Genomic DNA, 24,694 nt, shown 5'->3' on the forward strand with positions numbered 1-24,694 from the left:
CAGCAGGTTTTCAGAGGGACACAATGTCCTTCTGAAAATGTGAATTGTCCTCTTCAAGTTTATCCTGTATAAATTCAATAAAACAGCAGGTAAACAATTAACTTTATTTGTTTGTAACAAAACACAAGTGTAGAAAGAAAAAGCAGCTATTAGAATACCACTAAGCTCTTGAAAGTACATCTATGTAGCATTGACCTTATACAGTTAATGGTACCATAATTACTCTAGCCCTGTACATAATCAGTTACAGCTATTTCTAATGAGTGGATGTATGTACTTCTTGGCTGTATTAAAGTCCATATTACCATATGTTAATTTAATATTTAATGTAACAAATGTAACAGATAATGACCCTTCTGACCTGAGATAATACCAAGGTTATTAAGTCTAAGGATTTAGACCATTTGTGATTCTCTTCCTTTAGTTATTGGTGTGTTTCAAAAATACATCCTACTTCTTAAATCTTGGGATTTGACAGATATGTATATTTGACAATAAGACAAGCTATCTGTCATGGTAATGGTTACAACTAATAATACCATATTAGTGTTTGATCTGCACAATGAGTTATTTATTTTTTAGTGTAACTAAACATGAAAACATCAGTAATTTCAAACAATTCAAAGACGGTTGTCTGTACAAAACATTTATTTAAAATTGACATAAAAACAGCTTTGATGTATTTGCATAATTTATATCTGAAATCCATGACAAGCAAACAATAACTAAGGGGGAAATGGCTTAATTGCAACGCTGAACAGAACGTTTTTTTACACAAGTAAAAGGAAGTTAATTGAACAGCTTAGGACTTGAATTAAATATGTAAAAGTAAAAACACAGAAAATATAAAAAAAAGAAAGAAAGGTACACTCACATGAACTGCCACAGAGTGAACAAAACACACACTGAAGCCTATTCACTGCTATGCAACTTCAGGAAAGGCCAAGAGAAATTTTAAAACAAAAAAGGCTAAGAGTTGAGAAATGGATTCATTAAAAAAAAAAAAAAAAGATAAAAGGGAGAATGTTAGGTGAGAGATGGGTGTATAGGGTCCCTAGAAATTGATGCAGGCTGTTTTCATTGTCTGTCAATAGATGGCAGTGCCAGCACTGTAGCATCACTCTTCAGCAATAATATATAACTCTAACTCTTTCCTTTATACATAAGAGACTGCAGGTAAATGGGCAAAATCTAGTTTAAAATGTCACAACCTCAACAGTCAGCCACTCTGGCTGGTGTTTCTGTTGTTCTTAATAACTTCATACCTCACTATATTCATTTTGGTTTGTTAATAGAGTTGCATATATACATATACACTTTGTGAGGCTTGTATGCTCTCTGGACATTTGTATGTACATGTGACAGAATTAGGGAAATAAATTTGAGTTTCTTTTTAAATCCAGAAAAAGGTTTCCTTCATCTTGTCTGAGTCTAACCAAGACAAAACAATCCGTACCTGCATCCCATGTCACCGCTGACATGTACAGAAGGACTATTTGGTCAGACGGTTCACTATAACGGTTGGACTCTAGAGGTCAGTCCTCATTTTCTAAGACTGATGTCACCTCATCTCCAATTTGAAATGACTCATTCTGCATTTAGCATCATGAAAGCTTCAACACTGTGCTGAATGTGGTCTCAGTGGAAACTCACTTGTGAAGAAATGGCACACGTAACATTGACACATTGACAGTGTGGACCAGAGTGCTGCACTAAACGCAGTGTAGCATGCAGAAACAGAGTTCAACTAAACACTGCAAGTTTCAACCACACCTTGAACAATTTGATGTCAGTCATTTTGCCCTGTAACTAAACGTTATCACAACACAAATACAGTGTGTGCCTGTTTTCCAGGGTCGTTTTTGGCAATGGTATAAATAAGGAAAGTGAATTATTATTCATTACAATAAATATGTCAATAAATAAAATGACCTTGAAGTTCTCCAAGTTATATGGAAACATTATAGAAACATTTGACTAAACAGCTTGTGAAATTCCTTCTACAATGTCGTGTGTAGTAACACTGAACATATAAATGACTGGATGACAAAAACTGAAAACATGTCTCCAATGTGACTTGATTGTACAAAATCCATGACACTTTCTGAATCACTAGGCTCTATGAACATAATGAAATCATAATGAAAAATTAAACCTAAATAAATTTAGATTATCAAATGGCATAGAAGAGGTAAATCTTGTGATTAGTAAGGCTGCGAAGTGACCGTTGTCATAACAAATGGACTATATTTTCCTATCATTAGGAAAATGTTCATGAGCTGTTACATATGGTTTCAGATAAGCCTAATCTACCAAACAACAAATATAGCATGATTGTAGTTTCAAATCCTACATGTGCCAGAGGTCAGTGCAACAAAGAGGCACAGTATTAGTGACATAGCTAATGCCACTCCTACAAACCAGTGTATATTCTTGTCTCCAGGTAGTGTATTATGATCTGGGTAGACCAGATGAGAGACACACGCCCAGAGACTTCTAAGCTTTCAGTATTTGGATGCATGTTGCTTCATTAGAGCCTAAAACATGCAGCCATTTCTGCATGTGGAAGTTGACACCTTTATGTTATTCTGCTCTTTTTAAAAAAAAAAAAAAAAAAAAAAAAAAAAACCTTTTTATGTTTGTCTTTGATGGTAATGTTGTTAAATTTGCCAACAAAACTTATTCTTCATTTTCATTATTACACCTCCGCATTTGGCAAGTAGTCAACATCCTCAGAGCTCTGATCAATACGGCTCGACCTTCCCCTTTTTGTGTTTTTCTTTTGAAAACTACTGGCTTTTGAATACATGGCTGGTCAGCCACAAAGAGGTAAGCCTGTTTGTGAGACACAATGTCCACCGATAGTGTCTATGTGCTTTTAGTTTTTCTTGTATTAAGTACTTTGTGTTTACTTCAATTGCAGTTCCTGTTTCTTCTGCTTTCAGGGTGTGTCCGCGTGCTTGTAGTAGCCTCTCTGCAGGGCTGCAGAGGCGATGCTCTCAGCCGAGCGTCGCTGGTCCATACTTAGCAAAGCCTCTAACAGGTCATTGATGTCGGCTTTTAGTCCCTGCCTCTGCATCCAGTTCTTCAGCAGTTCATACACTTTGTCACCAAGTGCGCCATTCTCTGCTATCCGAATGTGGTTGTCACTGACTCCAATCATTCTGAAGAACTTGTTATGGATCCGCACATCAAGGTACTCGTCGAACAAATCAAAGCTCTTCTTTAGGGATTTTTCTGATCCTTAAAAAACAGAGATAAACAGATCAAATTTAGATTGGGAGACACAAAGTGGCACAATGTTAGTTGCTTACACGGAAACTCTGGATATAATGTTTATGTCATTTTACCTGTTTGTATTATCTTACAATGGACCTATAATGAATTGTTTACACTAACTTGCAACTAAGTTAAAGGGTAATTCATTGTTCCTAGCCATGTCTTCTTTAATTTAGCATGAGAAAAAAATCAACAGCAAAAAAGACAGCATGTTCCAACTCCCTGAAGGCTTAGATATGGCCTGACTGTCATGAGATTATTAATCTATCAAGCAGCTAATGTGAGATCTTGAAGAGATACTCTTTATTTGACTTCCCTGCAGACTGACATGAACTGTAATAAACTGTGATGCTTTCTGTTTACATCTGCCTTTTAGGGCAAATCAAGCGGCATGAAAAATAGATTAATGAAATGAGTAAAAAAAAAAAAAGAAAGTCTAGTAGAGGCAAAATCTCCCCCTCCCACAGCAGGAATCTTACCTAGTAGTGGCACCAATCGATGTCGCAGAGGATCATCCTAAATATATATAAGGGTGACAAAAATTTGAAAATGAAATATCAGAATTAAATACAAATGATTTGAATGTTTGAGATCTTTCTGATCTCCCTACAGTTTCCCCTCACCATGTCTGCAGGTGGCAGTCTGAAGGCAGTGGGGCTCTGGTGTGGGGTGTTACCAGAGGAAGCTGCTGTGGGCAGGGCTGACAGGCTAGTTTGAGACGAACTAGTGGTGTTGGGCAAACTGTCTCCTAGCCCTCGGTCCTCATCTTCAAGGGGAGGGGAGGCCTTGGTCATCCCAGGCTGAGTCTCTTGCAGCAGGGGCCGTGACTCTGGGCGGGACTCCTCACCCTCCAGACCTGCGTTCTGATTATTCTGTCTCTCCTCTGCTGTGGCTCCACTCTCGTCCTGACCAGATAAAAAAAAGTGGAGGATGGAAAACAGTGACATAACTGTGACTGCTAACACACATGGATAACCAATTAAAAAGCATTTAAAAAAAAGGTACACAACATGAAAGAAATCAAAAACAAAACAATAACTTACAATAGGAATCTTCACAATTTCACTGGAATCACAATGGCTCTTTGAACCTGTTTAAAAGCAGAAAAACAGAATTAGGAATACATCCTTAATAAGCAAAACAGCATTGCAAAAGTACAGTACACAATGTTAACTCACATGGTATTTCACATGAATACTGCTTGATTCTGATCCACCACACAGCCAGTCCCACAAGCATGATGATGATGACGATGGCCAGGAAAATGCATATCGGAATAACTGGAAAAAACAAAAATAAAATCAGTGAAGATGTACAATTAAGTTTAAAGTAACCTCCAATGTTAAGCAGTTTGTTTTGTATGAAACATTGAATGGAAGTTACCAATGTCTGGTGAAGAAGTAGGGGTTGGTGTAGGAAGGGCAGGGGAGGTTTTGGTAGGGGACGGATTCCGTTTTCGACACTCTGTGTTAGAAAAGGGGGTGCACTTCTTCACCTCCTCCTCCCCTGATTTACACCTGTAATTTTGTAGAAAAAAATAAATAAATTCCAGTAATAGTAAAACATACAAAAAACAACATAACCCTTAGAGCTTCTGGATTTCTGCTAGTCAGGGACTGAATTTGAATTGGATTGCAAGATAAAAGAAATTAAGTAGCTGTGTAAGATGGAAACCAAACAATGCAGTGGGGTTCTAAAGAGTCAGCCCAATATTCTAGGAATTACATTCATATTGGACGAGTCAGCACCTAATGATTTATGTCCAATGCAAACGTTCAGTGCCAGTGCAGGAGGTAATGTGCCATAGGTGGGCAGAAAGTAAGGGTGTGGTGGTTGGGGTGGTGGATGGGTGTGCAGCGAGTCTGACTTTCATGTAGAGGATAGAGCTGATCTTGACCTAACCTTAACCAAGTGTTTTAGTTTCCTAACCCTAACTATGTCTTAGCCATAGTTTATTTGCTATAACCATGATCATTCCGTAACCTTAACCACACTGTAGTTGCCAGGCGCAGATATTGTAGAAAGCGAGACTTTTTTTAATGTTGGCATGGGACGTATAAAACTTTGTCATTGAACGTAATCCTAGGTTTTGTAGAATCGCCCAATATCAACAGCCTTGTCTGGCAATAGGGTTGAAGAGTGGAACTGAAAACCATTTCTGGAAAGAAGTAAATGACACTTACTTGGCACAACGTTTGCAGACTTCGCAGGCCTGATCTGGGACACAGAAGGTACCAGGTCTGCACTGGCACCTGGTGTCTGTAGTTGTGCTGCAGGATGCAGTCTCAATCTCATCTGTGGATAGTGAAGTTGTGAGAAAGATTAAATGGCAGACATGGGCTTGTTTGTGAAATATCAAGACAATCACAGATAAAGAGACAAACACAAGACTAATCTACTCACTCTAAACATAATTAATGGCAAGTTACCACATCAAATACACAGACAGATATAAAACAATATGATATGATTATTTAAACCATGTCTTGTGTTATAAAATACAATGATGTTTACGCCAATGATACACAGACAGACAGGGGCAGTGAGGTTGTATGTATCTTGTTTTATGCTCTTCTTTGTATCATGAAATTAAAGCCATTGTGTAAAGCACACACACTGGCAGAGATCCTATGTTTAACCACAGATACCAGTCACTGGATGGCTAGACAGCAAAATGTAATTATCTCCACACATCTGTGATCACAACAGGTTCTATGTTAACAGCTCAAGAAAAGTACAAATTACTGGTCAACTCAGTGTGTAACCTGTAAGGCAGCTTTTAGTCTATAAAATAAGCGATGGACCAACTTGTGATTTAACTTTGTGAATCGTCTAGCAAGTAGACTCATAATAAATCTGTGAGCACTGGCATCTGTTAAAAGAGAGATAACATGGTGGACGTCTCAGCTAATTTGTAGGCAGTTAACAAATTATATGGTAACTTTTGGCAAAAAAAGATAAGTTAAATAATTGGGTTTCCAATTTTATCTTCCTTAGGATAAGGAGGGATGGAGAATCTGGCATGGTTCATTTCTTAAATTAAAGACCTAAAAAGACAGAAGCCCTGGCCTTTAAGATGCAATCAAAATGAATAACAAACCAGCGGTCCACCTCAACAGGATGACCTTTCACAGAAATGTGATGTCCATGCTTGCCAATTAAGAAAACATTGCAGTGTTTTGGTTGGTTTGGTTACAAAATGCGAGCACTATCTTGTAATCTTCTTCCACACCAATTTTCCTACAATTTTATTCAGACAATTCAGCTAATTTTGTAGCAAGCTATGACTTTTGTTGATGAGTTTTTAAGAACTCTGTAAAGCAGTTTTTCAGATATTCATTTCTAGTGCAAATTTATGACCGGATTCTCCTAAATGAGGACACGTTTAGTCAACTTTTCCACAGGAAAGGATTACAACTTTGCCTAGTCCACAGTCAGTCATCTGCTCGCAAACATTCTGTCACCTTCATTAGGAAATTGTTGAGAAGGTGTGTCAGCAGCGCTTTGTTGATGAGCTGAGAAAATGTGTGTATTTTATTGGGAGAAATCCTGTCTTTATCTGTCCATACATTTGAAGTGCACTTTATTGATCCCAGCCAGCTGACAGACTTGAAGTTAAGAGAGAGTTAAGACTCCAGTGTTTTTCTTCTCTCAGTGTTTCTCTCCACATTGAAATCGTTGTGTCTGACCTGCCATTAATTATTAGTGACTATCAATGTAATTATCATAATAACATAAGTGCAGTTGCAGTAGAATAGGCCTGTAGATATCACAGCTGCGACTTAAATTATTGTGAACTCCTCCTTGTCCTTGCCTCTTGTCAGTATTGTTGTTTTTTTAAGCTGGCTAGTGTCTGCACTCACTCTATACACAAACACTCACACAGAAACCACTGAGTTTACCTCACTACCTAACTGTGAAAATATGTCATAAATTTTTTTTTTTAAATGGTCATGGTTTGAATTTTGTGAAGTTTCTCACAATGATCCTATTGATTTAAAAAAAGAAAAGGTTCCTTGCAAGAGAAAAGGCCTAAGAGTATAATTTGTACAAAGAGTGCAGTTACAACAGTAGTTAAACAAAGCTGACTTTGTTGGACTTCGAAAATGCTGATGACATTGTTCAGTGACTTAATCTGCGCCATTTTGTCATATATGTTTACAATTTAATTAATTCAAATCAAGCAAGTTTTGTTGTTGTGTGTATTATCTCCAGTGGAGCCATTTTACCCGCTGTTGACAACACAGCCCACTGCTTCCTTCATGCTGTGCTAAAGAAGCCAATTTTGAAAATATGTGGTGTTGGACAGATTCTGTCTAGAGCCAGTTGTACTGTTGCACAGAGCAAGTGGTACTGTAGGTCAGTGTAGTGACAAATCATGGGTATCAGTTTTGTTACATAATTATGCTCAGTGCTGATTGGAATGTAACACATGCACAAGGGAGCAACAAAGCTTTAAATAGGATCTGAGCCAGGGTAAACACAAACCTCCATTAAAAAAAAACAAAAAAACATTCAGAAGTGGCAGACTGGCAACAAGTCAATACTCGACTTCCAGTCAGGCTGCTGGTGTTTTGAGGAATACACTATAATTTCTTTATTATGTTATTATTAAATTGGCTGGTGCTTTGTAAAAGTCTGTGTTGGGGTGGAGAGGGCGGGGCATACAAGGCACAAAATCAGAGTGAAGTGTCTGTTTAGCCCAATCTGAATAACAATAGACTTCTGCGTACTTCCTGTCTACTCTAAGTAATTTATGCAGTTGACCTAATCTGAGGTATACCTTAAATGAATAACAACATGTTCTGAATGAAAACTAAGATCACAGGTGAAATATCCTCCACAACATTCATAATAAGGCTTTGTTTTAGAGAGACAACATGCAGAACCATGGTTTAAACTTCAAAAAAGCAAAGCTCTATCTGGCACCATAAATCATTAAATCAATTAACTTCCTTATCAATATGACATATTTCCCAACTGGAGGTTCTTAAGTGTTGCAGATATCAGTGCAGTTAATTTCAAGTTTAAAGTAGTCCTGGCAAGGGCAACATTTAAAAAAAACAAAACAAAAAAGAAGTATTCACATTTCCTTTGCCGTGTTCAAATAAATTATTACATGGTCGTAAATAAGTTTAAACTAGAGCAAAACACATAAGCGCTATCGTAAAACTGCAATGAATGAGCACAAAACACATCCTATGTAACAGTAGTCTCTTTTCTGTAGCTCCAGCCTTTCATTAGACACAAAGACGCCCAGTGTGGGAGACAATGAGACACAGCCACACCCGGTTCAACCAGGTAAGACAGACACACAAGCAAGTCTCCTGAGACACGTAACACACTCACATTCAGCCTACGAAACAAAACAACAAAGACACGCCCTACTACTCCGTGTAACATCATAAGATCACATTTTCATGAGTGGATCTGAAAGGCAGGGGCACAGACAAAAGGGTATTAACTTTCCCAAACAATATATCTTTGACTGGATTACAGAAGACTCTACTTTGGAATTAAAGGCCAATCCGGTTAGGTGTTATTTAATTTTTTTTTTAAAACTACCTGGGACTTTACTACATTATTTTCAATATTCAGATTTGACAAAGCTATTTCCTGGTTCAACCTGGATGGGTACACAATTAGATGATTAATTCATTAGTCAATTCTACAGAAAAGTAATCGTCAACAAATTTAATCATCTTAATTGTTAAGTAGTTTTTTTTGCACAAAAATGGTAAAAAAAATTGGTTCCTGCTTCTAAAATGTGATTCTTTTTAGGTTTTCTTTGTCTAATGGTAAATGGATCATCTTTGAGATTTGGACTGTTCAGACAAACAAAGAAATCTGAAGACGTTAACTTTTTTTTTACTATTTGCTGACATTATACTGATCAAACAACCAATCGCTTAATCAAGAAAATAATCAATTGACAACTAATCGATAATAAATTTTAGTTGCAGCTCTATTAATATGGTTAAATGGGTGGAAAAAAGTCTCACCGTCTGACCACTCACGCTGATTGGCAGAATGGACCTCATTGTAAAGCTGCTTACCCAAATCTTAGTGAATTAAATAATAAGCTAAAAGTGCAAAAACAACACCCAGGTTGTAAAAAACAAACTTGGCAAAGCCAACTATTATATCATTTCTAAAAGGATTATCATTAATCCTTCCCACCAACTCAATTACAATTATGATATTATAAAACACACGTCAAGCTTCAAACAGACAATCTTGTTACCTGAGCGGCAGTGTGTACAGGGCAAACAGCGGTTCATCCCGTTGGAGTGTTCTGTGTAGGTCTGTCCATGCTCACAGGGAAGACAAGTCCCTTGTTCTTGGTCTCTCTCACATGCCTTCTGCACAAAGGTTCCTGCAAATAAAACAAGAAAAGTCAAGTGATAAATATACACAAAAAACAGGCAATAAAAGTCCTGTGTAATCTTGGCATCATTAATGTGATGCATTTCCTGTTGAAGTAGGATGCTGGGACAGCACATACCACAGCAAGGGATCACACTGTGTTATGTGCTTCTAATCTGTAAACCAATGGGATATCAGCTAAATAGAGGAGTGGGCTTTTGAGTTTTTCTTTACTTGTCCATGATTCACAGTTTTACACGAGATGACAGGTTTCCAGGAAGTTAAAGTCTGCATTTCATGGGGACTAGGAGGAGGACAGGAACCGATTCACTAAACTACACAGTGATTTCTCCACTGGTCGATTGACATGCTTAGAATTTTTATACTCCGTTCATGCACGCCACGAATAAAACCACTTGATTCTCATGTGTTTTCAGGATTTATCTGATGCACAAATGAAAAAAGAGACACAGTAGCGAATGGGAAAAATGCAACATAGGAGAAGACATTTTTAGTAGCCTGACTAAATAAAAGCTCATACTGACAAAAAATTTCACACCATTAAGTGGTCACCGTGGCTTTTAAGGATGTGGTAAAAACTGACCAACTGGCAAGAATGCAAGAAAACAGAAACACAAAAGTGGGAAAAACATAAAACCCAAGAGAAATAAAAGATTTTTCTACAGTGTCACAACCAGGCAGTGATGATCGGTTTTATCAGTTAATATCTATTAATGATCTGTCTCTCATAAATAACTTTATACTTTTGTCTCCGTCTTTGTGCACACTGCTGATTTTCCTAAAAGGCATTATTTCCATTGTTACTGTAAATTAAGATTTTAGATATAAGAAATCAAGTTGATCTGCAAGAGCTCTTGCTGAACTATCGCTAGTTTTGTAGGCTTGAAGGTCTTCTAAGTCAAACTGACAAACAACATGATGAAAGGAACCTTGAGGTTTTAAATACTCTTGCTTTTAATTGTCTGTTTACATATAATTTGATTTAGGGGCATGTGTTTTAGAAATAAAGCATTAGTTGATAAAGTTGGAAATAGTGAATGATGAATGTGAATCAAAACCCAACTTAAATTAAAAGATTTTCAGAAATTCAGAATGGCAAATGAAATAATTAAATCAGCTAGCAGCAGCATACAGTAATTGCATCTTGGCTAAATATGTTCTGAGCTAAAAAAAAAAAAAGTTAATAGCCTTACCAAATTCTTTACATAATCAATTAAAAAAGGTAAGTATTTAAAAATAACCCCTACTTTATATTCTGCACTTTTCACTTCACTTTGTGCTTTACTCTGATCTGCTGAAATGGAGCAGTTTGCCTTCTGCTCCTGGCCATCATGCATTCTTTCCAGACCAGGCAGAGAATATTTGCAAAACTCATTTGGGATACAGTTCAGGTTATGGGTTTGACATTTGACTTAAGTTTTTTCACACAAAATACCATTCTAAATGTTGGCTCTAGCTTGCACTCAGTTCTTGTTCTATTAGAAGACATGGATCAATGTTTTAGGATACAAGAAACGATACAATTTGTTGATCAGAGGGAGTTTCAGGTTGAAATGTTGCAGCAGACGTACTTATACAGGCCCACATTGATCATATGTTTCGTTACAACTGGAGCTGTAATGGCTACTGTATATTCTACTTAATGTGATTATCCTTACCAGCCTGGCAATTGAGGCAGCAGAGTCCCTGGTGGAGGTACTGCTCATTCTCGACACATGTTCTGTGTTGTCGACGGGTGAGGTTTGTGGATTCATCGCTGGACCAGTGAGATGCTGGAAGTTCTGCTGCTTGACAAACCAGCCCGATGAGGAGCGTTGCCACCAACACCTGAATTATCAAGGTCAGGGAGAGAAAGAGGGAGGCGTACAGGGAGAGAAAGAGGGGAAATAAAGACAAAAGCTTTACATTATTTTTGTGTATCCACAGTATACAGACTCGCCCACTCAAACTCACTAGATGAAGTAAAGAGGACAGTAAAGAGGAGAGTCTATCTTCATAGGAAACCTTGTGAGAGCAATGTACGACTTAATTTGAACCATCTGATCTGAACATCTGCCGTGGGAAAGCAATTAAGGGAGTCATCCACTGGTCAGAACTAGAGGCAAAACAATCCTGTGTGTGCAGGATGTAGAGCTATACACTAACTACATGCAGCGCAACAGGCAACCAAACTTAATTACTCCATGATCTGGTTTTCTTGTAGGAAAGGTTTAAAAAGCACAGACTCTGTTTCTTCTACTGTGGGTGTAACAGAAAGGGTTTGCTAAGGTATCTCAGCTAACACCAGCATGGTGCCCATATCAAATGGGATTCCAGAAATCCATTCATGTGCTAGATAATAACAGGCTTGTATAGGTGGGGTACTGAGAAGAATACAGCCGAACACTTTAGTGTGGCCCCCAGGCGCTGGTGTTTATTCACACACTTTTCACCATGTCAATGTGAGAAGGCCCCATTCATTGGCAAACAACACACTTTAGTGCCTCTACTTCAAATGACCCACATTCTTAAAGCCCGGCTCTTTGAATGCCACGACATGTGACACCGCCACGAAGCGCCTCAAACGCAACGCGACACCTCCTGGGTAAATGAGAGGCCTACATTTGGAGGTTTTGTCTCTCCTGTGCACCCCCCCCCCCACTAGCCCAGGAGAGATAGAAACAGGTTAGGGTGAAGAGGGCGAGGTTGAGAGGGAGAAAGAAAAGGAGGAGGGTCGATTCAAAGTGAGAAATTGTAGACAGCGAGTTGAAGATGGGATGTTCTGCAGGGAATAGGTTGCCTAAAAAGACAGTGTGGGAGAATGAGAGGAATAAAGACTGAGAGCAGATAGACAGAGGTAGAGAAAGAGGGACAGGCTAGAGCTGAGACTGACTCCTGACGCTAGACTTGGCTCTCTGGAGGGCCGCCATGCCTTGTTGTTCAAAAGAACTTTCCCCTCTCTCACTTTGCCTTTTCCCTTCTTCCTCTCCCTCTCCTCACGTCAGACTTTCCAAAGACGCTGAGAGGCAGACGTGGAAGGGCAGACGGCCGGCAGAGCAGTCACAATCACACCATTTAGATCTATCCAAACATTCTGGGGGGGGGGGACAGAAGAGAGAAGGAAAGGGGAGGGAGATAAAAATGAGAGGGGGGACTAACAGCTTGCATGACACAGGGTGAGGCTTTATACTTGAATACACTATGTGTATGACTGCAGGGTGGGGGATGTAGAGAGACATGGAATTGGGGAAAGAGTAAGTAGAAGGCTGTGTGAAAAGGCAAGAGAGAAAAATCTGCGTATAAGCACATGTGCACGACAAAAGTGTGGAAAGAAAAGATGGGAAAGAGGAAAACTAGGAAAGAGTGAGCTGCACTAAAGGTGATTTGTGAAATTTGTGAAATTGCAATGAATGTCCAAAAGTTTATTTATTCAGGCGTAAGTAGCTAATCGGCCAATCAAAAGTTAAAACTCAGGTGTCTCTTAGACAGTGGAGACATGTGTGACAGCATAGAGATGACATCATTTCCAGTCTTTGTTCATTTCAGGGCCCGAGATTCAAAACACTCCCAGGTGCAGCCGCTCTCAATAGCTAACCTGTTATGCTCAGCAGTTGAAGGTTGTTACTGTACACAGAATGAGCAATTGCAAGTCATAAAGAGAAGTAGGGCTGCTACTATTGATTATATCTATTAGTCGGCTGAATATTTTCTCAATTAACATCGATTAATTGTTTGGTCTATTAAACATAACAGTAAAAAAAAAAAAAATCAAAAAAAAAATCACAATTTCCCAGAGCCCAAGGTAACGTCTGTTTTTTCCAAACAGATATTCAGTTTACAATGATATAAAACAGAAAAGCAAAATCCTCACATTAAAGAAAGTGCAACTAGGTAATGTTTGGCTTTTTTCCAAAATGACTTAATCGATTATCAAATTAATTGACGATTCATTTTCTGTCAACTAATTGTTTCAGCTCTAAAGAGAAGAAAAAGCAAACAGCAGAATTTGGTATTGATACTGAGAACTGTTTAAAGATGGATTGTTTTTAAAGGATGGCAGAGTCATAGGAGTGCATAATCACTTTTCCATGTGCTGATGGGGGAAATCAAAAACAATCTCTGTTCAGCTTTTTCGTAATAAACACATAAGTTCAGTCAGTCTGAGGGAATCCCACTTTGTGGTATTTCTCAAACACAGCCTGCAGACAACGCCATCAACATGTGTCCACACTAATGTCCTAAGGCTGCTAAACTACATAGACATAAATGTACTGTATACATAAACACTATGGGCAGCCACAATGTGGCTTAGTTTTACCTCTATAACCAGGCGAGGAGGAAGATTGGCGTGACCGTAACCTCAGTGTAGAAAGCCCTCCAAACCCTCAAGCCCTGGAAACTCTCCAACTCCCAGCTGAAGTGGTTCAGTCCACTTCACAGTCTTGTCTATCCTCTGTACAATGAGTGGGCTTGGCTGCAGATTATTTGGTAAAACAGTGTCCTATTGTCATGCTTTCAGTCTGTATGTATGATAGGTTAGTATTATGCTTGTATGGAGGCAAGTTAAACTAATAAAAGTTACAATAAAGTAAAGAGGGACCCTCTGTTTATCTGACAACAGTAGCTCCCATCCACTTCCTCTAAACACCCTGGGTTCTTCCAAATTGCCTTGGCACAAACTCTACACATGCCATGTACACTGAGAATGTGTTTGTGACTAAATGACAGGACATCCTTTCAGTTGACCTAGGTTATCAATGGGCCATTTAGAGGGCTGTGATCACTCCATATCCCTGAGGGAATTACAGTGAGCTCCATTATAAAACAAATGGGCAGAAACAGAAGATACAAAATGCGATGAACTTGTGCAGACACACAACACATACGGATAAACTAAGGGAGATTCTTCATTTCATATTGGACAGATGATTTTAATCATAGCCAACTGATAAGGAAAGACACGATGTACCTCATTATACTCCTGTATCCGGAGTAGGACCTGACTCTCCATATCATGCTTCTCTTATTAGCCAATGCTTTTCATTAATCAATTGTGACAGTTATGATGTTGTATATCCGTATTGTCCAACATCATATCAGAGAGGAAAAGAGCTCCTGAGAAGTTTAGATTTAAAAAGTTGTCACTTTGTAGTTTATGCAATCCCTTTAATCCAGTTTTTGAGTGTGACCTAAACTGCACGGTGATTTGTTGATCTAACAACAACTTAATCAGTTCATTGGATTATAGATGGTCAGCAGCTGAAGGGTCTGAGTCAACAACTAAGTAAACTAACACTGATTATCAACCACTACTACTTTATTTCCATGTTACATTCAGGAACTTAGCCATTTTACCCTGATGATATTTAAGGACTCAAGCCCATGACAGGCTGGAGGATGGAACGGATATGTTTTGCTACAGTTGCTGATTTAGATAAGTCATAAATTACTTAAATGTGAAACAGTTCAAATGTCAGTGACATGTGTCTTCTTCTGACCTTACCACAGTTCAATCTTTATCAAACGCACAACCACAATCTCCCACAACCACATGAAAGAGAAACACTCCCACCCCCATCTCATAGCAGGGGAGGTTACAGTATATGCATTACAGCTGCCACTGTTTCTAAGAACTGATGTCAGAATTTAAATATTGTATCATTCAAATCCAGCACAAAGTTGGTGTGTTGCACCATTTGTTCCAATTTCTATTTCCTGCTTGACTATGCAAAACCAAAAAAATACCATTATCTAACGATAACTGCTAAATTGTCTTATCTAATTGTGACCAATTGTCTAATTGATTAATCGTTTCATCTATATAATGTCAGAAAAAGTTTAAAAAAATGCCTATAACAACTTCCCAGAGCCTTCAATTTTTTTGTTTTGTGTTACCAAAAGTCCAAAACACAAAGGATGTTTAGTTTACTTTGATATATGACCCTCACCCTCACATTTGAGCAGCTGGAACCAGAGAAAGTATAGCATTTTTCACTTTTGCTTGTAAAATTATTGAAACGATTAGGGCTGATACGTTCTGGTCAGTTAGTCCCGACCAATCGCTGGTGTTACTTTCATAAGGAGAAAGGCGCTTCTTAATCCATTATTTTGGGGGCAGGAGGGATATGCAGACCTGATGTATTTTATTTTTAAGTTATAGGCTATATTGTGTTAGAAATAATCATTGCTTATGAATAAAAATAATATTCAAATAGATTCTACTCAACAAATGTGTTTCTGTTTTAATAATCGTATGGTTTAATTGACTATAAGACTTATAAGACAGGAAGTCAATACACCCCGGTTTTCACAACTTTGAACTCGTCCAGCCTAATGGAGACTGCTAATAACTTACTTAACATTTACTCAGCTCCAAACTAATTGATACCATGTCAAAGAACCAGCACAGCCTCAGAGGACAGAAGAGCTGAGTGGATAAAGTTTATTTTAGATGGCAACGTGTGTGTGCATTTCACTACGGACTGCTTTCTTAACGAGGGCCTGTAATGGTTCAAGCTCAATGCTGGATCGATATCGCCTATACATGACCCGACTTCAAACTTGAAAGCTGTAAATTTTGCCATGTATTATGTTGTTTTACTGTTTGCAGGTTTTGCAGGTTAGCCTGTTGAACTTGGCGTTAGCATGTTGCGCGGCTAACGTGGCTTCCTCCAGCTGGGGCGATGTTGGACTAATGTTGTAATACTGAGGGACAGTCAAGAGAAACTGTGTCAACGTTAAGCCTTATTTGAAGCCAACTAAATATCGAGAGTATGTTGGATGCCGGTAACTGTTTTTTCATGTTGCCTTTTGTGGAAATTTACACCGCAGTGCTAGCTCAGCTAGTGTTAGCTTTGTTGTTATATGGAAGCCTGTTTAGGCTACCAGGTACAGTGCACTCAGTGCACTGTGGCTGATTTAGTTAATCTAAAAATATCGTGCAGATTTTTTTCTGCTTTCTGCTTGACTGGACGGGTTGATAGTTCATGGTACCCACCATTACCTATCCTTAACTGTTCAATTGTCTTGTCTAATGAAGAAATAATTTCTAATTTATGGTGATACGTAGTACTCAGATGGATCTTTGAATTCGAGGAAAACAATGATGAAGAGAAATTTGACCATGAGGTTAACAGCAAAATACCAAACAGAACAGAAACACTGTCCTGCACAATACGTCTTCTACAATATCAATAGTTTATCAGTGAAAACTAATGTCCAATATTATAATTTGGCCTTGTTTTTTTAACCTAATTTTAATTCAGATGAGACATCAAGTAGGCCTACACTTTGTCCCAAATGAAACTTTAATTTAATATGATCCGTACTCTAAAGTGTTTCCAGTAACTGTTTGAGTAATCTTATTGAAGCTGTTGGATATTGAACAATTCAAATCCCTCGAGGCTGACCTTGACAGGACAGTGAATGCTCTCTGCTTCACAGATAAAGCCTGGCATTCCCTGGAGACAGGAGGTGACCATGCACGACTTTCCATGAGTGATAAATTACACTGAAATTCTGTGTTTGATAATGAAAACAAGTATAACCTAGCTTATGTCGAGAGAAAGAAGTCTGACACTTTCAGCACTGTAAATAAATCAAAAGTTCAGCCAAGCGCTGATATATTTGTCAGTATAAAGCTGAATGATATAAAATGAAGAAAATGACTTCCATGTCAATTTAAAGCAATTAGACAAGAAAGCGCTCAGTGTGAAAACCACATTGTTGAGCCGCAAAAACTGCACACACACACACACACACTGAAGAATACACACATGCATACACATACAATAGAGTACACAAGCACACATACAGCGTATCTGTGGGAGCGTGTGAAAAGCAGCTGCCCCCTCCTCTCAGGGAGCACAGGAAGCTCGAGACAATACAGAGGCTTCATGCAGGGTTCAGCTCTAAACTGTTCCCTCCACAGCAGCCTGCCTCAGAGCAGGCCCAGCACCCGATTAGACCCACAACATATCCGCTAGGCTGGATATTTATAACTCAGGGAAGCTGCAGCTCCTAGACACAAATTCTTGAGTTTCCTCAGGAGATATACTTCACTGATTAAATGAGTGTGACAGTGTGTTGCAAGCAGGTTAGGTGACATTCACCTTCGTACCACAGAAAAAAAGAGAACAAAAACGATGTGTGATGACGACAGTTTGAATGAATTTCCTGAAAGTCGATCTGCAACCACAAGTTGGTGAAATGACTGACAACCTGACATTGATGCCGACCACAAGAAAATGGGCTTATTGTTTTGATGACTAAAAGAGAGAGGGCTGCTGAGAGTTTGAAGGTTTCAAAAGTTGTAAGCAGGTGCAGTGTGACACGCATTTTCCAATTTGTTTGTGTTGTGAAGTCAAGATGGTCTCTGTGGTTTCTGAGGATTGGCTGCTGCACATGAACACAACATCATTGTGAGTCATACACCATGTTACTGAAGGTTAAGCAAGGACCCTGAATTTGAACGTCAATCCACAAATTGAATTTAGAGATTTGTGTGCAGGAGGGTTATTAACTTGGCCTTTTCAAATTCTGATTAGGCCCTTCACAGAGAAGCTGAGCGGCGACTCATAGGAGGGAGAGAATGAACAGAGCAAAAAAGGATGACTAATAGATTAAAGTATGTGCAGGAATCCATCATCTCACTCTAGAGACAATCACATTAGCTCCATTAAAGCTTGTCTTGGTGTAAAAGGAAAAAAAGTCCATGAAGTGCAAGCAGTTTATAGCCTTCTCTATAAACACATCACAGCAAAAATGTAGACTATGTGGCTGGTGTAGCAGGTCAACAAGGACTTAAGTGACCATCAAAAGCTGGAATTTATGTCTTTGTAAACAGAAGTCCATCCTGTGGACAAAGGTTGAGTTTGTTCTAAGACTCGTCACTTTTTTTATAACCTGCTCGTTCATCCAGGAGAGCAGGACGTCAGAAGATATAACACTGATGCAAACCTTATGCCACTCTGATTTCGTGCCATGTATTTGAGGCGCACTACATGTTTACTGTGCCTTGACTACAGTGTAGAGCTGAATCGACTAGTCAATTAATCAACTAGTCAATTGACAGAACATTAATCACCAACTAGTTTCAAAATCGAATAATTCAACTCATTTTTTTAAGCAAAAGTGCCAAAACTTTGCAGGTTGCTACTTCTCAAAATGTGAATACTTGCTGTTCTTTTAGTCTTGTATTAGAGTGAAATTGAAGATTTTTGGCTTTTGGACTGTTAATTGCACAAAACAAGCAATATGAATATGTCAACTTGGGTTTTGGCTAATTGCGAAGGGCATTTTTCATTATTTTCTGACATTTAACAGACCAAATGATAAATCGATAAATTGAGAAAATAATCAGCAGATTAATTGATAATGAAAATAGGGCTGCAGCTATTGATAATTTTAGTAATCAAATATTCTACCAATTATTCCATCAATTAATAGCAATCGGATAAGAAATACTTTTGCTTTATTAAAGAGCAATAGTAAATATGCAAAAGAGAAAATAAGACAAGTCTCTTAAAATGAACAACTAATTGGTTTCCTTTTTAGAAAAATCTACATTTTTATTGCTTAAATGGCATACAATAATATTATCTGTCAAAACTAAACCCATTTAGTGCATTTAAGTGCCATATTATATTCTGGGTTTTAAAGAATTTTTTTTTCTGAAATGCAAAAAAAAAAAAGTATATAGGCAAAATAATAATAATCATAACATGAATGAAGCTGAGGCTTTCACAAATTGGCTGTAACATTTTAAATATCTGTGGTTAATATCTTGAACAAAACCTAGCTAACTAAGGGACATCATAACTGGCCACCACATTGATTTACGTTCTTAACTAGCCATTACATATAGCCACGAAGCTTTGATGCAAATAATATGAATCGATGATTTTTAGTAATCGAGTTATTTGAGGATTCGTTTCAGCCCTAAATGAAAAGAATCGCTCGTTGCAGCCCTACTACAGTGCAATCTTTTTCAGCTGTTAAGTCTGAAATGTAAGGCTGCAGCTAATGATTATTTTCATTATCAGTTAAAGGTGGGGTATGCGATTTTAATCCAGTACATCTTTTTGTCAAATTCAGCGAATTCAGCAAATTCATTCTCATGGTCCGCTAGCTGACCGTTCTGTGTGTGCGCTGAAAAAACTCTGGTGTTTGTACACAGCTCTGGCTCTGTAAATGGGAAATAAACAAAGTGGCTCTGAATGAGCCACACAACACAATTCCAGCCATGATTTGTGTGTCAGGTAACATTAAATGACTTGCCCACGGACATTCAGCTTACTTTCTAGTTTGCCAAGCTATGCTGTTGTTGTGATGTTAGCTATAGTAGCAGGAGAGTTGTGAGAATCGCTGTCTGGAGCTGGTTTGGCTCTGGGAAACCGTCTCGTCTCTTTGCCTGTTAGCTTCGCAGCAGCAACTGTAGGGACAGTTTGCTAACCCATAACCTAACTAAGCTAACCCGCAACCTAGTTAAGCTAACCCATAACCTAGCTAACGTTAGTTACATTACTTGCTGTGTCGTTGTTCGCTCTATAATCATGGTATTTGACATGGTACGGGATTTCTCCAAAATTGCATACCCCACCTTCTTTCTCGATTAAACGTTTGTTTGTTTGGTCTACAACATGCGTTTTTCTTGAAACAATTAAATTGATTATCAAAATAGTTATTTACTTTTTGTTTCAGCTCTACTGAAATGCGCACATTTGCTTTAATAGCATGTGGGGAGAAAACCATAACAGCTTTGTAATAGTGATTTCCTTCCTACTTCATGATTTACTCTTGTTTAAATATAATATGAATAGAATTCTTTTGAATATGTGCTACACACACTATATGCTTGCACACAGATGACAAAATAGCTACCACTTTCTGCATCTTAAAACACTGTAAAACAAGTGGAACAAAGATAGAAAAGTGTAAAATTAAAAAAGAACCTGAAAATAGCTTTGCACCCTTTGGCAACCAGTACCCATCCCTAGTGTAATGTCCTCAGCGAGGACAGTAAACTAACTCATGTGATCTGAAGTTTGACACAGTAAATCATTCCTTTTTATCTCAACGCTAGACCATTCATGTGTGAGCTCTGACTTGGCTTTGTTGGTATGCATTACGTGAATGGGCACACCTGAACAGGTGGCACTCCCTGAGTGAGACAGCAGGCCTTTGATAACTGGGGAGTGATTGACATTAACAAAGATGAGAACAGCAACAGGTTAATTCAGAATAACCGATCCACCTAGAATAAAACAACAAATAAACTTCACTAACTATGTCTGCTCTCTAGAATAAATACCTAACTGGAAACTATGACAGGCAAACATAAAAAGGTGTACAACCACCTGGTATCTGACAGGGAGCTGGTTGCACCACATTGCATCATTCAGTGTCCATGTAGCTTCTCTAAGCCCCAGACTCAGTTATAACTATCCACATGTTCACCATATAGAGCAGCAATAAGCAGCAGTTACAGTATTACGAACTCAAGAGTGGCCAATTTGTTGACCACTGCTCAGTCCCCAGTGACACAGTTTGGCCTCCTCTTGTCCCAGATGTCAGTCCTGCCCTTGTCTGTGTTGTCCACAGAGACAGAGAGGGATATTTCCTGTGTGAACCAACACCCAGACACACAGTAAGCAATCACAGATAACAATCTAGAGTAGATTTGCATGGGCATGACAATTCTCAGAAGTAAATTGATGCCACTAATATCAGTATATCTGTGTACTCTAGACAGGAAGTTTACTGGACGGCCAGGCACGTACACTCAAGCAATTTGAAAGGGTGTGGGGGTGGGATTAGAGTGGGGGGAATGGGGGTGAAGTTTCCTCATAGTCCCTTAGCAACAAGGCCTGCTGGCGAGGCCTCCAGAATGTAATGTGGTTTACAGAAGAGATAAACATTGACTTTGCCACCATCCTGAGCAAGTACATCTGACTTCAGTAATGGAAGACTGCATGACTTAAAACATAGATCAGACAGACAATGCAGAAAACAAAGACTAAAGCTCCAGGCACATCAGCAGATGTTACTTTGACGGCTACATTTAAAGTGGGCAGAGCTACAGTAGGTATCAGTGATGAAATGCCACAATACTGCAGTTTAATGACTAGCAATGTTGCCCTTATCAACCACAAAAGAAGCCAAGCCTTAATTTGTCATTAGGAACACTGATTTGTTTTCCACTTCTTATCACATTCTATGATTGTAAACCAGTAAACTTACGTGTTTGAAGGGAAATGAACACCCTTCTAGTGTCCCATATGTAATTCAATCACATAGTTCGCATTAGTCCAAAGAACCTTTCATAAATTGGTCACACTTTAAAGTGTTACAGTGAGCATATAGAATTTGTAGTGTCAGGCTTTGGTGCTGCAGGGCTGGAAAAAACAACAGCCGAGGAATGAAAAGAAGTCTCTGTGAAGGTCCCAGAGTGGAATAAACCTTAATGGAAAAACTGTTGAGACGTTGTGGCTTTAATTGACTAACTGGCACGGTGAACTCTTGGCTTTTTTTTTGTGAGGTCAAGCTGTTTACAGCTTCAAACATGTTACTAAAACCGTGTCTCTCTCACAGTCTTCACACAACTTGATTTAAAAGCTTGTTTGAGCAGAAGTGCACTCCACAGCAGGCCATAGCTGCACTGCACTTATTAATAGTGCCTATAGGGCCAGCTTCATCCGCTGACAGACCAAGAGCCATCATATGCTGAATGTCTGAACAATATGACCACATGATATCCAACACAGATGGTGGCTGTAATGTTGAGTGAATGATACAGCACATGTACTGTACTGAGCGCAGAAACAAGGAACCGGGGCCTTCAGATGAGTGAATTAGAAATAAACACTTTAATAAACAACAAACACAATGTTGCTTCCTGTGTATGAGCTCTTGCGAAACAATGAACGGGCTTGTTTCATCTTCTCCGACAAGTTCACAGGCCTGACCGTGATTTCTACTCCCATGTCACAGCGCAGCTTCCCAAAAGAGTCAAGCTTTTGCCTGCTTCTACTTAATGAGACAGTCGGTATTTTATGTGATTAAAACTCTTCTGGCGACAATTTGAATCAATCTTGTTGTTTGTATAAGTTCACTGTCCCGCTGTAGCGCCGCGAGCGCGTTTAAGATAAGAAGCTATCCGAAGTTAAGCAGATTTTAACTCATCATTGGCACTTCATTAATGACAATATTAGCGACTGTTAATCACAAAGAGCCATATAAATTCATAAAAGTAAATATTCAGGCGGTTATTGTCGTGTTTAAGTTACTTACAGAAAGTTTCCCGACCACCGGATCGAAGCTCATCTTGGGAACTTCGAGATGAGAGGAAATCCCGGGGAATTGGACGTCGCGTCGCACACCACCAGTGTAAAGTCTCTAAAAAAACACAATTATAGTGAAAAAGAAAACAGCCACACAAGTCCAGCTTTAAAACTATCCGTCATCCGGTTTCTTTCATGAGTTTATCACTGAGAGGACTTTACGGTGTTTTTCGGGGAACCGAGAGAGAGAGACACTGTCTGACTATCAGTGAAGGATTTTTTTTATTTTTTTTATTTTTTTGCCTCAGCGCTGTGTGACGTAAGACGACCCAGGAGCCAATCACAACGCTTTCCCTAGAATAATAATTAAGCAGCATGTCTGCAACTTTGGACACAAATGCAGGTTTTCATCGCATTTTACGTTACTGTTATCCCTTTGCAACAATTTCTGTGGAGTGAAATATGCAGCACCGATTTATATAACTTGAAGCAGCCATATAATTCAAATGGGTCATCTCATACTTTGATCTACATTTACTCATCAGTGAGCCACTCCAACCACTATAGCCATTAACTAGCATATGTAATGTGTAACTAACTATAATAACTAGTGTGCAACAAGTTGAAGCACCACCAGTGAATGAATGATCCCAAAGTGTGACCTTTGGCACAAATACACACTCCAGGTAAGTGGATTCCCAAGTCGAGACACTTTATGGGTCTTCATCATACTGAGGAATAGTTTTTATTTGACTGGTTTTTCAATTACTTGAGTTTAAGAGGAACAACAGTTTTCAACACACTTAGCTTCTGCACTCTGCAGTACACAGAGGAAGTCAACTACTATTAAATGACAACATGACATTAATCCACTGTTTGTACTAAGCAACAACAAACAACAAACATCCTCTCAAATGTGGTTCCTGCTGACAAAATCTTATCTAAAGTGGGTCTGTGGTCTAAAGCCTGTCTGTTTGGGGGGGTGGGGGGTGGGGGTGGACAGAAGATATTTGGGCAAACCTACACTAGACCATGCCAGGGTAATTAACAAAGAAAACAAACTAACAAACAGAGCTAAACAACTAGTATAAATAAATCTCTGGCCTGCTACTAAGTCGGACAGTTTTGTGGTGACAGATGGATTGAGCAATTTCAAGACACATTTAGAGTAAATGCTGTCTGGCATTTGTCTCACTTCTCATTCACCAGTCTACAAAAAACACTGTGTTATGAAACATTACGATGATTAGTTAAATATCTTGTGACCAAAGTCATGATAGTTGGGGGTGGGAACCATAGGGGAGGTTACATTATTATAATTAGTGCGTCAGTTAGTATGGCAAAATGCCTGGGTGAAGATAATGTTGATGAAAATTGTGTGATCTGGTCACATCAGAAGTGCTGGTTATTATAGAGTATCTAAAAATAACAGATGACCTCTGTTGCCCAGCTAAACATGTGAGAAAAATACTGACGTGACAGTTCTTACACGACTATGTTGTTTACTCACAGTAAACTGCTGAATGCAACCAAGGTCATCAGACTTTAGGCTCCAAAAAGAGAAAAAGTGAGAAAAAAAAGCAAAGTTATCAGTGTGTCTGGAGCTGAAAAGAAGCAGTGAATAACACAAATATTAAAGAAATGATGTTGTTTGCAGTGGAAGAAGGTGATCAGACTTACACCCAATCATTTCATAATTTCTGGAACAAACAAGATAACACTGCAGTCGCACAACAGATGCATCCCATCCCCTCCTGCCAAAGTTAAAC

General features: G+C 38.7%; 1 protein-coding gene across 1 annotated transcript; it reads right to left on the reverse strand.

The window, feature by feature from the left end:
- Positions 1 to 630: 630 nt before the first annotated feature.
- Positions 631 to 23,227, reverse strand: LOC122865611 (tumor necrosis factor receptor superfamily member 10B-like). Its single transcript, XM_044174292.1, has 10 exons — positions 22,936 to 23,227; positions 11,325 to 11,493; positions 9,524 to 9,655; positions 5,463 to 5,574; positions 4,663 to 4,796; positions 4,458 to 4,559; positions 4,323 to 4,369; positions 3,903 to 4,184; positions 3,759 to 3,795; positions 631 to 3,243 (listed from the first exon to the last, which is right to left on the reverse strand). The coding sequence occupies exons 1-10, from the start codon at positions 22,966 to 22,968 to the stop codon at positions 2,942 to 2,944; spliced, it is 1,350 nt and encodes a 449-aa protein (XP_044030227.1). The 5' UTR covers positions 22,969 to 23,227; the 3' UTR covers positions 631 to 2,941.
- Between the last annotated feature and the right edge of the window lie 1,467 nt (positions 23,228 to 24,694).

The sequence above is a fragment of the Siniperca chuatsi genome, linkage group LG18 (genome assembly GCF_020085105.1).
Source record: "Siniperca chuatsi isolate FFG_IHB_CAS linkage group LG18, ASM2008510v1, whole genome shotgun sequence".
NCBI lineage: Eukaryota > Metazoa > Chordata > Actinopteri > Centrarchiformes > Sinipercidae > Siniperca > Siniperca chuatsi.